This window comes from Bombus pyrosoma, linkage group LG15, assembly GCF_014825855.1.
Source record: "Bombus pyrosoma isolate SC7728 linkage group LG15, ASM1482585v1, whole genome shotgun sequence".
Taxonomy (NCBI): Eukaryota; Metazoa; Arthropoda; class Insecta; order Hymenoptera; family Apidae; genus Bombus; species Bombus pyrosoma.
The window spans coordinates 1,826,875-1,841,158 of NC_057784.1; the positions used below are offsets into that span (position 1 = coordinate 1,826,875).

Consider the following 14,284-nt stretch of genomic DNA (forward strand, 5'->3'; position numbering starts at 1 on the left):
TGTTGAAAAATCCTGGGAAAATAGTTTCATTCATATTTATCGTCGCTCCAACTTTTTCTATAATAATTCATGACTTATGTATCGCGGTTAACTGGAAATGGTAAAGCAGATTATACAATAAAATTTAACGTAATAACGAAACTGACTGTATAACAATAGCCGTGAATTTTAACAAGGTTTTGAAACAGATAGTTCTCGGTTTTAGGAATAGATAAACGTGAAACATTATTAAACAAGCGTTGTCAAATCCGATACTCTGCAGTCTCTGTCGTCGGTATCATAGATTCATCGGAGTAATCGCTTTGCAAGCTCCACGAAGAGCGTCGCTGAGATCAAACACGAAAGCGCTTCGAAGCAGAACTTGCGAGAAGCTTTCAACCCTTACGTTCACCCTATCGGTAAAGCAGAATTCAGAGCTTTCCGACATACCGTAAAGCAGAGCTTTGGTTAAACTGCTCTTTAACTTTTCATTTATCCACCCAATTGCTATCCCTTTAGATAATTTCTGTAAGCTCCTCTCGTTCGAGAAATACCAACGAAGCACGAAATCTGTCACCTCCTTGGAACGTGTTATCGGTGCGACAGTCTATTTGCATAAATTCGTTATTACGCGGACGATAACATTGGTATCCCTTGTTGGTTCAACCTCCTTACGCGTTACTGACATGTTAATCGCGGTCAAATTAATTAACGACCTCTTGACATTGACGCCGGTTTCTCTGTCGCTCCACCTGTCTTGTCGTTCCCTTCGTTAAATGGGGACATCGTCGAATTTTGTTGATAATAATTTTTATAACGATCACATGATTAATGAAGGTTTTCCCGCGCGTCGTAAACGAAATTGCGAGCGGAATAAGGATGGTTTGCCCGGCTGACTATTTATGAGGTAATAAATCATGAATGGGGACCGTTTGCTAAGGTAGATTGGCCATGTTCCATTCGCATACGCGACTCCCAACTGTAATTAACGGCACTGTATATTCCGAGGATAATTACAATAATGTATTTCAGAGCCGGACAAGGTCGTCCCAGGGGCCGTTACCGGTAACCCCAAGCACTCGGTCATCGGACCGGCTGTCAGCGCTACCAGTAAGTATATCACTCTATGTCGTCGATTTATTATCCCTCTCAATCAATAATTTTCCATTTATCCGATTATCGTCCTATAGTATTCAGTCGGTAAGTGACTACTTCGGAGATAATCCGAAGGATTCACAGAAACGACGGACAAGATATATGCTTCAGCATGGAAAAGTAAGAAGTGCCGATTTATTAGCACAGTTAGTTGTTTCGATAGCTCAGATTGAAAAGATATAAATGTATAATCAAACGGCTAAAGTAGATGAGACGGTTTTGAGGGGATTTTAATTGGCATTTTAGGATCATTTTTTTTTTTATATATTGTACGTGTACCTTGCAAGTGAGACAGTTTCTCAGTAAAAGCGAAAAGCTATTTGGAAGCTTCCAAGAAACTATTTACTATACATATAATGTTAGTAAAAAAAAGTAGACTTTGGAAAAGAATAATCAAATATTATTTGCGCCATTTCTGTCCCCTTCATGGTTCCGATGTTCTTGCGATCTCTCTGAATTATTTTGAGTTGTGACGCTATTGACACGCAATAATAATTTTTATATTTTGAGTTCGATAAATCTGAAAGTACAAGCTGTAGTCTATTGGAATTTATTTTTTCATATTTGGAAAATTGAGAATCTTGAAAGTGTCGTAAATTCACATTTTATGGAGAATTTGTTTCAATTATATACGTCACGTAAGTACGATGAATGTTTTGAATATAGAGACGTCAGAGTTATGCAGTTAATTAAATGCAAGGTAAGCATATAAATATAATATACAGTTGCGTAGATTAATTTTGTTACTACTACATGTAATAGTATATTAAGAGTTATAATTAGTCCAATTTTGAACAAATATTTATTGCGTCATTAGGTGATAATGACAAAATCCACAATCACTTAGTTGCCAACCCAATAGAAAGATATTGAGTAAATTAATTAAAACTGTGATCTTCATTCTTCTCGGTATATAAATCTTGGAACGTCATAGGAAATAATCTATGTTAATCTAAATTGTTGGCTACATACATTACAATTCCTATTATTCGTACATTCTTAAAGTCATTGTTATTACGTGCTTTTTTCATTCCAATTTGTTTTATCCCTTCTACCATTTGTGCTAGGTAGTAAAAGTTTTAATAGTCGAAATCTAGAAAGCGGTTCAGCAGAAAATCAGCTCTCACTGAGAGAAATGTGTCTTGTAAAGTTAAATGGTGCGGAACATTCCAGCAATCCAAAATTTCTCTCGCTTGTGGAATGGTAATGTAACTAAATCCAAAATACCTATCAACTTGCCAATTAGTCTAGCGTATGTAGTGCACATATTATATGATACATATTGTATACTAACATATCATTTATTTGCATAGTCTTTGTTATTTGTTAGTCTGTTACAATTCACAGATAATAATTTTCGAAAAAATGAGCAAAACATAAGCAAATAGAATTATACGTTGAATAATTGGTAAATCGTATTTATCGATTTTATAATTGATCATTCCTGTAATTATATTAATGGGGAGCAATGATTATTAATTCATGATCTGTCGAAATTTATCTAATGTCTGGTATTTAGTAGCTGGACATGTGTATCAATATCAATTTACATGGTATCAGACACAAAATAATTGAACAATATATAAATCATGTACAGATGAATAATTACAGTTGGCGATACATTGATTTGGATCCGACGTATTATATTCACATTATTCTACGTACTTGTTTATTTAAAATCAAATTAATATCAAGGGACACGCATTCGTACAGTAAAATCTCGTTTATTGGAATATCAATTATTATTGATTTGGAGATTGTCCCTTGTAAACAAATTGGAAATAAAGAGTAAAAATTGCTTAGTTTGAATATGCCCTATTTTATCAGTATAAAAGAATCCAATATTTTTAAATAAAACCGTAGTGTATAGGAAAAAACACTTCGCGCTACGATATATACGATATTGACATGCATAAAACATGTATAAATCGAAGTACAGAAGCAACGAAACGTCGATGTCCGATGTAAAATTTCACTTTATCCGGAAAGTTTTCTACAGACGAAGAAAAGCAAACGTAATAGCGGCGCATAGGTACTGTTTCTGTTGTTCAAACAGATTATTTTGATGTCTCGAACAACACGGTTGATACTCGCTGCGATATGATTTCTCCTGGAGTTCTTCGAATATAACTTTACCGGCTGAGTCGCATAAACTTTGCAAGTTGTGTGTACTTTCGGAGTCATCAGCCGCGTGTAACGCGCGTCCTGAAAGCTCGAAGGAGAGACGAACTTTATATCTTTTTCATGAAAACTAGTTCCCCGGGTTATGAGCAGAAGCACTAAACTAAATTATTCGCTTGACAAGTACAAGGTGATCCAGCCTTTGTATACGAGTTCGCCAGTCTTCACTTTGACGTTCGTATCGATATTCGCGCATAGCAGCTGATATTTCCATTCTTCTTGTGTATCACAATTCGATGCTTATTTTACGTTGTTCTGCAAACAAACAGCAGGTAAAGAAAGTGGAAGCACAGTTTGCAAGCTTCAAACGTTTCCGAGTTTCATAATGCTCTCTCTTAACTGCTATACGATACGTGTTAGACTTGTATAAAAAAAAAAATTAAAAATTGACGATTTAAAAAAGAACGAGCGATTTCACGGAATTGAAAGTCATCGTGATATCGTTTTCGAGAAAGTCGATTTCGAAATTGCACGAAGTATACTTGTGCTCCGAGATAGGTAAACCGATGGACATCGATGGCTCATCATATAACGTAAACGTATGTTTGGAAAATCAATTTTTTCGAAAACGAAACCACATTTAAAAAGTTTTTATTATTTATACTCCATTTGTCTGTTTTATGGAGAATTACACCCTGTAGAACCATATATATCTCCATCTGTTGAAAACAACATCTGTACTATTGATGTTACAGCATGCAATTCATATCAGTTTCTCGTTGTAATAAAAGAAAATGTTATACTAAAAAGACTGAAAGGAAACTTCTTGCTACGGTCATGTTTTATTGCGCACGTAATGATCCATATGCGTTCTATTATCTGCTACTATCTTTCATACATTCCGTTATTCCGTATAAAAAATTATTCAGATAAACTGGTATGATTAATTTATGAGATATTTCTATGTAAATATCTTTATTAAAAAAGATTTCTGACACGCTTCTTCATTGCGTTCCAGGAACGATGTACGTTTCCACGGAGCGTTTGAGCTGCTTCAGGAATTTTTAATTAAATAATCTTTCTAATACTCCACAATTCTTTTTTTATGTAGAATGCCCAGAGAATTTGAGCTATCTATGAAAATAGAATATATGGTGTTATTTGTAAAAAAAATTACATGACATGCGATATTTCACTCGTGCGAAAAAATTACATTTCTTAAAATGAAAATGACATGTTCCTTTTTCTGTTCAGTGGCAATGAAAGAAGAAGACTTTACCCAATCACGCGATCATTCTGTTTAATAAGTAATTAAGATTAAAATCCCTGGTGTCGTTGTCTCTATTGTTTTCGATGCATTCACATAAATTGGATTTTTTTATTAAAATATTCTGCATATAAAATGTAATATAATTCGTTTCAAAAATTACCGCACAATCGTATTTGATTTCTAATTTGCGCGAAGTATGGCAGAACATAAGCAAACAAATAAATTACACTTTATTAAAATAAATTCATCTCGCAATCGCTTGAAATCATTATATCTTTGTGATATAATATGTATCAATTCGTCATGCATGAAATTTGAAATAAAATACGTTAATTACTCCTGTCCCCGAAAATTATACATATATATAAGGCAACTGATCGTTAATATTTACAGTTGCACAGTACGTTCAACATTTCGCTAAACGGCAATCCATTGATTCTGAAATTAATGATAAAAATTATTGAATATGATTCAACGAAAAAGTGTTCAACAGCAATGTTTCGCAATCGAAATACTGTTATTGTACATATTTTTTAAACTACACGTAAAATGAGAAAAGTTACATACAGCCAGAATGATTGCCGTCTTCTCTAACAGGCAACCTTGCTATCTTCCAACTGGAATATAATTTCCGGAATCTGAAGTGTCAGAAATCACGAGAAACGTCTCGTAATTCGTAGAAAGAAGTTTGATGCTAAGTTAAAAATAACTAACTCCAGTAAAACAAGGATGCTAGTGGATTGACTAAATAAATCAGTGTTCCCTGACCGATAGAATTAGTGTGGATGAACGTTCGATTTACGAAGTTAAAGCAACCGTATGTTGTACAATACTGTTCCATGTGTGACAAAGAGCAAAGTTTTAGCAGTTTCCTCGACGTTTCTCGCAATCGTTTACATTCGTTAAATTGTATCTATAGAAATGGTTACTGGTGATCATTACCTAAGTTCGATGCCCTTTAATTGATCTCGATTAATCCGGCAGGACGAATAATTCCAATATTCGGGCCGGCTTAACTTTAATCTCAATTTGTACACGGTCCCCGGGTGACAGTGTTTACCAATGTAAATCTATCCTGCGCAATACGGGGTGCAACAACACCAACGAAGTCTCATGAACGCGCGCAATGGTAACCTTTATCAGCACAACAGTATCCCGAGTGTGTTCGGGACTTAGCTCCGTTGAGAAGTTTGCTGCGTGGAAAGCCTTTGCACTACCGCACCCTTACCCCCCTTCTAACCCTCTTCACGATACTTAGGTGTAACCGTAAAACAAGGTACGTGATGTATCTGCATGCTCTTATATACTGAACCTACTTTCGTATGCTCTACACCAGCCGGTAAGTGCTCTAAATTATCGGAGCACCTGCACAGCACTGGATGTACGCTGTCGCTCATAAGTACACAGTGGCTCACGCAAATATTCGAGCATTCATAGAGGCCTTTTGCGTAATGTATACGTCCTCGCTGAAAAATCCTAGGTCGGTCATTATGTTTTGCTCGACATTGGGAAACTGATTATGGATGAATTACATCGTAATAACCCGTTTGACTTGGTATCCTGTAGGATAGGGGGAGCTGCTAATACGTTAACGATATTCTTTAAAGATGCGGCCGACTTAAAATCCGTAATTTAGATATCAATGTCGGATATCAAAGATTTATTAAAAGTAGAAGTGCACTTCATGGCGGCAGTGTACAGATATGAGTAATAAAATGTAAGTAGGTGTAAAAATGTGAGTACGTGATAAAGTTTCTTTCGACGCGGGAAGGCGGAAAAATTGCCGACCGCACAAGGAGAATTCCTCTGAACGAGGAATAGTAATTGCTACGATGAAACGCCGTACGCCCTGCTTTAAGGTTCTGCGAACTTTTCCCGCTGTATTATTGCGCGATATCGTTGCCAGCTCAATTTCCGAAAATATTTTATGATCTCGTGACGAAATTGATCGGGGTTCGAGCTATGGAAAATCACCGAAGTCTCGAGTTTCTTTGGCCTTTTTCTCCCGCCTGTAATGGCACGCGCTCGTTTTGAAAAGGTTCCGTGGAGTCTTGAGAGCCTTTTAAAATTGAAAGGGGAACGACGTATCGGTGAAGAATGTTTGAGGTATTGGTTGTTTTTTTTATCTTTATCGTGGAAATGGTGGGCCGCGATTGAATCGTATCGCTGAAACGTTCCGATCGACGTGTTCAATTGAAAATCTCTGTATTCGAATGGCAGAACAAAATATGTTCCATTATGAAATAAAAAATGTGACATTCATCTCGCGGGAAATAAATAGCGACGATCAATTTTGCAATTCTATTGCACGATAATACGATAAGTGTAGTTTCTAAATCTATATTCGAACAGAAAAGCAGAATAATCGAAGGGTTCGTAACAAAGTAATCAAATTTTACGGACGATTGTATTCAAAGTTATCGATATATGTTAGAAATACCGCTGGACAGGAATTAGCCACCATTACCATTAAAATTTACATAAATATTTATAGAAAAATAATTAATACTAATAAAGGCTTGTTAAAATAAAGCGATGCAAAATGTTTGGCAGTTATTACATACAAACTTCACTTTACATTTACGATGGAAACGGCCATTCTCGATGCTTTGATCAAATTATTTTCTTTGTACATAGGAGCGCGTCCATATTACACATGACATTTACAATGCTGGCAATTCAACGAGGGCCAAATATTGTTCTATATACAGAATGCGTATATTCGATTGAACGTAACGTGAATTGAATGTAAATGAGTAAACTTCTACGGTGTAGATACGTACACATAGTTAAAATAATAATTGTACTTAAACGATGGAAAAATTTGTTTACTAAGCGCGATTATCACTGAATTCTCTGTAACGTTTGAACTTAAGGTATCCTTCGAAATGTCTTTTTAAAAAGTAAAACGACGTTCTTTCGGTTTCCAAGCTTAGGCAATATATTGTATGTTATTCAAAGGCTAACGATTAGCGTTAAAAAATCATATCATACCATAACATTGGTTCCGTTTCAGCATTTTACAAAGTTGTAGCTCGAATTTGCATACGTTCTTTCAATATCCCCTTGAACGATAAAACTGAAAAGGCCGTCTCGATAAAGTAATTGCCAACGAAATTAATTACGCGGATAAATAGATAGGCAAACTTGTTCCATCGGACTAAAATGGACAAGTTTTCCAATTTTCTCAGCTAGAATGAGTGGGAGACTCGCGGCGTGGCGTTCGCGGCTGCGACGCAATATTGTTGTACATTTAGGATCAGTTTACGGTTCCTCGTATACAACTGTTTTGCTGTGGACTGAAAGGAATAAGCAATAAATAACGCTCGTAGACACCGGTAATGCTCTGCTAAACGTATATACGAATTACGCCGTCGCAGAAATAACGTATCTGGCAGATAAAGCGGAACAGGAGACGGTAAATTCTGATGACGTTTTACTCGGAGGCGTGGAAACGAAACGGCTAGTTGCGCTAAAAAAAAGAAAGAAAAAAAAAAAGAAAATAAAAATCCAAATAAGATCAAGAGAAATGATGGATCGAAATTCTGCAATTTTCTCGCCGGAGTGGCTGCACTCCGAAACTACTGCATATGCCATTTCGTAGGATGTTAACTTTTCCAATGACGTAACTTTGTTTCCGGCTTATTTTACGCCTGGCTTTGCATCAGGGAACACTTTCTCTTTCTCGTTCAAGTTGATAAAAAGTTTCTCTATTAGATGTATACTCTCATATAAGTTTGCTTTAAAACGAAGCTGATCAGCGTGTAGTTTTCACGAGGACGTTTATGGCGGTTAAATGCTGACAAATTGGAACACCGACTAAGGAATTTGCTACTTTACAGTAGCGAACATTCTGTACAAAATGTTCAAATACAGAAGTTTTACAATAGCTTTAGGAATAGAACAAATAGGCAGCAGAAGTTGTGTCTTACGATTTGCGCAAAAGAATTTGATCTGAAGCGATCAAGCGGTCATTATGCCTACTGAATTTAAATATGACAAACTCTCTTTGAGATTTATTTCGAAGCTTTTAATTAGAGCCGTGGCTTTGGTGGTGTATCGAACAGATATATTTGATATACGTGTACATGTTGCATAATTAAACGCGAGAATGAATACTAAGAAGGAATATTTCATACGATAATTTTTATCAATTATAGGTTCTTCCATGATTTCGTCTAAAATAAATGAATTTAATTCCGTAAATAATTGACAAGTACGATGCTATTGAAGGTAAATTCAGCGGTCCGGCCAGTTATAGAAATATAGAAGACATTTCAGTTTAAATAAGCTACGGAATTATTGCACACGATATTTACCAATTTCGTTGGAATGGATTCTGTTATACGATACAACGCGAAATAAAAAATTCTTTTCGTGAAAAAAGATTGCCTCTGTACTGATGAAATTACTTAAACATTCATTCAGCGTAACGCATGAAAATCCCAATAAATACACGCATTGTTGATACATCCAACTTCCGATATCGCGATATTTCGCTAACACAAGCACATTCGTAATGTTTCATACGATGCGCCGAACAGAAACACAATGAAAAAGGACAATAGTCGATACGAATTGTATCATTAAAAATTCCTAATGAATTGTCACGCTTCTATAACTCATCGATCGTACGCCTGGGTAGATACATGGCTGTCAAATTCACACTGTCAACATTTCGTTGCGCCGATGAAAGAAGGCTTTTTAGCCTCGGTGAATCACGTTTGCTCGATAACGTATACCGACGTAGCCCTTCAATGGAAAATTTTATTTTTAGGTTTCCGTATTCTCTGCATCTATAAATAATGATATTTACATAATAGTAACGGATGTGGAATTCTACGTCTTTGTAATTTTTAACATTGCGCGAGTATGGAATATAAATATAACGAGAAATAGGAATACTTACGTTTTATATGTAGGGAAGGTTAGAGCGCAGATGTTCATGCGAATTTATATTTTTATAAATACAATTTAAACAGTGGAACGAATAAAGATTTATTTCATTTTATTACTTCCGTTCTATATACGAATATTTATCCTTTATTAATTTTTCTTTTTTTTCTGAATATTGTAAACGTTCTCCCCCCCCCCCAAATACGTTCCACCTGTGCATTTTATTCTGTACTTCTATTAAACGATTTCATTGCATTCAGGCAACGTTCCCAATTATTTTTTCAACTTCACTATTTACTTATACCGTTAACGAAAAATGATTGGTATTATAATTTCAGCCAAAGCATACAACAAAATTCGTAGAGTTAATATTTTCGTTCTAATATTTTTATTCAAGTAGATCTTTTATACCGACCATATAAAACATATTCCGCGCCGTGTTTTAAGCGAACAAAGCAACCAATCGGACGTAAGTGTAACGCTTTGCATTGGCAGCATCTAGTATTGTGTCAACATGGTGCAGAATGAGGTTTGATCGTAATAACCCGGGCTATAAACCGTGCCCACCTGCGGCAATGCGTCGGATGCAGAATAATCCACTTGAAACGAAACGACCACACCGTGATAAAGTGGGTACTAAAGCGGCAGTGGCGGTTAAAAAAGCGGCACAAGGAGCCTATTACAGACACTTGTCCGGCAAACGCCTCCAGGTTAAAATTCACCGCGGATCTCTTCGCCCCTATGTTCTCCCTTCTCGCCACCCCGTAAACCGTCTCTCGAAACACGCTTTAAAAGAGTTTGGCGACGGGATTTATTTATCCGACTGGACCGGCTGGTTTCGTATTTATTTTGTCCGGCGCACCGGATGAAACGGTGACTACTATTACCTGAAATAACTTGTTTTCTTGCGGCTGAATGAAAGAGCAGTTTTCGGGGAGGAACGTGAAAATTGAACAACGTTGGGAACAAACGTATAGTGTTTCAAAAAAGCATCGTCTGTCGTTTATGGCGAGGCAGATAATAGTTTTTTTTTTTTTTTTTTTTAAGAATTGACGTTCGATGGAGAATCGACAACAAAAAGGGAATTGAACGCACAGCTGTGTCTATTTATTTGTTATATCATATGAAATTATACACGTGATAAACAACAGTCGAGATTTAGTGCTAAAGTTTTGCATCGTTACGATTCGACACATCGAGATACATTTTTCTTTTTTTCCCTTTTCCTTTTTTTTTTTTTTTTTTTTTTTTGGAACACGTGTTGCCATGCGCGATGCTGTACAAAAACATTGGCATTTCTCTCTCGACTGTCGATACGCAACGATTTTTAGTCGCGATCGGAACAAATTTCATTGTTCAAAATGGATTAAAAGCTTGAAAAAGATTAAAATTACAAGGTTAAAAAAAAATGGAACGACGCTTTTTTATTGCTTTTCAATAATTCCTTGCAACTTCATTATTTTTAATTCGGTTTTTAATTTGACGAAAATTAACGATGCCTTTATCCTTCGTTTATGAAGCTATCCTTCATTTTTCTAGGTCCTTTCGTCTACAGGTCGTACCATTGTTACTCTATATACTCTAACAATTAGTTCGTAATTTTCAAATTTACAAGCTCGAAACGTTGTATAATGGATGATCAACAAATGATCGAGGATGTCAATGTATGTAATTCAGGTCGATTTGGCGAATAGTTATCGATTTTTGCGATACAGTCGACAAACGCGCGAGTCATGAGGCTGGAACCGGCTGATGCTGGAAACGTATAAGATCCATCTCGCGTGCTTTTCAGAGGTTGACGTGGAAAGAGTCGCGATTTACGCCGGAGCTTTTTCTTGGTGGCGAAGGGAATAGAAGGATGGGGAAGTCGATGACCCCTTGGAAACCGTGGAAATCTAATAGACCGCAAGCGAGGATGAGATATTGGCTTCAGGATCAGCTTCGATCGATGCTTCGTAACAGTACTTACACAAGGCCACATCCGAGTTCAACTTCATATCCGTAGCGAGTTTTCTCTCTTTTCGAGCGGTCCGCTGCCGATTTTATTCCGTTCTCCGCTTGTATCCATCACGACGATTAAATTAGAAAGATCGGGCAACTGAGATTTTCCTCGATTAATCGATAAACTGCGCACCCTGCCATGTAACGTTTGAATGTTTCTTGCGAAGGAACGCTCGAATGAAGAGAATAAAAAATAAAGGAAAAAAAAATCCTTGCCGGTTCGATTCCTTTTCGTTCAGGAAGGAAGCGTTATTGGAGAGCTAGTAGTTTTGCACGTTTTCTGTCGGCCTAGTGAAAAGGATGTCGGTGACTAATGACGTTAAGGCTGCGACCTCTGACCTTAATTTCTATGCCACGTAACTTCGTCACCCGTATAGTTTTTCTTATTTCGAGAATCGTATGGCTGTTGCGTTTTAGCAAATTTTGTATATGCATATATATCATTAATTAATTATTCAGTATTAATTCAGAGCCTTTTCGAGTTATTTCCGCAATCTGTAAATGTCCCGTATTTCACATTCTAGAATACGCGTATATCTTTCATTCGCTATTGTCGTTCAAGTATATTATCTGCCGTAATCATAATTAGCAAGACGTATAATTTATAAAATATTAATCTTATTGGCAATAAAAAGCCGAGCTGATTATATATTTCTGCGAGAAAGATATGCAAATTCCATTGTAACGAGGAGGAACTACGAGATATATACAGACAAACGTAGATAAATTGTACCACAGGAAAGTTATGAGATTTAAATTCCGAGAGTTACGCATTGTTTGTATTCTTTGTAGATGTTGCAGCCAGAATGCTTAGTCACTACTTGAGAAAATTAGTCGACTTATATAGAAATATTCACGCAAAATATTCCCGCTGCAATTTAAGGAGTTGCAGTAAGAATTCCGCCAAGTTTGCTGGTTCAACCGTTGCTACTCGGCTTCTACAAACATAAAGCGTAAAGCTCGAATTATATTAATAAACCAAAATTATTAGTTCATTAATACAGTGCGCAGTGTATAAATTATGTTTTCGTTAACCGAGAAAAAACGTTGAAATTTTTTACGATGAAAAATAATTGACAAAGATATTATTCCCGTCCTTAAATGGTGGAAGAAAGCGTGAGAATGTTGAGTATCTATCGCGTCATAAAAATCATTGGAAATAACTTTCAGAACCAAGAAAAAAAGTCTACCACTTAATGCTTAATGGCTCGGAAGCTAATTCTCCACTTGCGGAAAGAAATCATAAACCGTACTCTGCTGTAACATCCTGCACCAAAAATATTCAATTCCAGATCCACGTTGGCCAAAATTTCTTTATTCTTCTTCCCAAGAACTTTAGCAAAAAAATTCTATTCTATATAGCAATATTTTTATTTCCAGAAAGAAATACTTACGAACTAATATATTGAAATATCTACTATCTCTGCATTAATACATACGATCAATGATCGCTGGTTCATTCTTCTACCGAGCCGTATTATAATCGTCACATTATGGACTGCTTACGCATCGGTTGTTCCTCGACATATCGCAACCGAAACAGCTCTTTAGCGAGGAAATCGGTTGTTTCGGGCTAGTGACGCGTCATACGACAAATACACAGCTCGATTAATTAGGAGCCTCTGCTGTGTCAATTATCTATGCATGCTACGGATTTCACGTACAGTGGCTCGCGTATTTAGACACTTGCCACTGAATTTTTCTATGAATATATATTGTGCGCGTCATACGAAATTTTCTGCAGTTTCGTTGGAACTGTAATAGGGTTAACTCGATTATCGTGATTACAGTAACAAAACTCGAGACCAATCAAAAAATTCATACGCAAGTAACAAGGAATTTATCGCACCTAGTGAAAAGTTAGTACACTTAAGTGTCGTTCGTACAGTCGCGGTGCATTAAAATCGGCAAACATTAAGAATACGTATTCCGCACGAAATCGTTAACGACGATAAGTAGAATGAATGCTTCCGTTTCTTTTCCCTTTGTCGCCACGACCACGCAATCACGAAGTCGACAAATTCTCCGTGAAGTCACGCACGACGCCTGCACGTTCGCAAAAATCCATCGCGAGCACGCCGAGTACGTATCTCTTTCTATAAGCGAGGTGACTACTCGGCGAATAACGAAGACAAACGAGCCTTTCAATTTGCTGGAACGCAAAAAAGCGCGCGATCTTGCGCCAAGCTCGATATCTCGCCGCTTTTTTATACCTGTGCGAGTTTCGTTTCAGTCCGTGTCCGGTCTATTCTACGCAGCTGTAGATCGGGCCATTGTAACTCTGACACTTTACGATTAAAAACGTTTTCACGAAGAACGATCAAACCGTGGCACGCGACGACGCGACGTGAGTTGCGTTGGACACACGGCTCTCAACTATGAGCGGGCAAACCACAACGAAACGGCCAGTCGGCAGTTGAACAGCCTCCGTCGTGAGCCAGCCCAACTAAAATTTCGCTGAAAGTCTGCCCGTCCAATAAATTTCGCCGCGTCTACTTCTCTCACCTTTCATCCGGACCTTCCGCTTCTAGATTATTCCGACTGACGTTACACCTGAGACGCCGCCCTCTTTAAATATTGCCGTCCTTTTGACTATTTCACGACAACTAGACTGCTGGCCCGTGCGCACGCGACTTGCTTCGACGCGACGTGTATTACAACCGAAGTCGGTGGACAATCAAAGAAGCTTTCTCTATTAATTTTTTAGCCAAACGCACATTCTTTAAGAACGTTCGTGTCCTGTTCTTGCGTCCGGCTACCGAGAACTCTTCACAGGAATGTCGTATACAATCGGATTGTGGGTAAAGGATTTGCAAAGAGAGTCTGTTTCTTCGTAGTGAGCGAATTCAGAACGGATGTAGA

At 37.2% G+C, this 14,284-nt stretch overlaps 1 protein-coding gene across 1 annotated transcript in view; it reads left to right on the plus strand.

The window, feature by feature from the left end:
- LOC122575476 (suppressor of lurcher protein 1) overlaps window positions 1-14,284 on the plus strand; it is a 299,608-nt gene that overhangs the window by 16,936 nt on the left and 268,388 nt on the right. Inside the window, exon 4 of the mRNA XM_043744480.1 lies at window positions 1,012-1,089. Coding sequence (XP_043600415.1) covers window positions 1,012-1,089 — 78 coding nt within the window. The remainder of the gene's footprint in view (window positions 1-1,011; window positions 1,090-14,284) is intronic.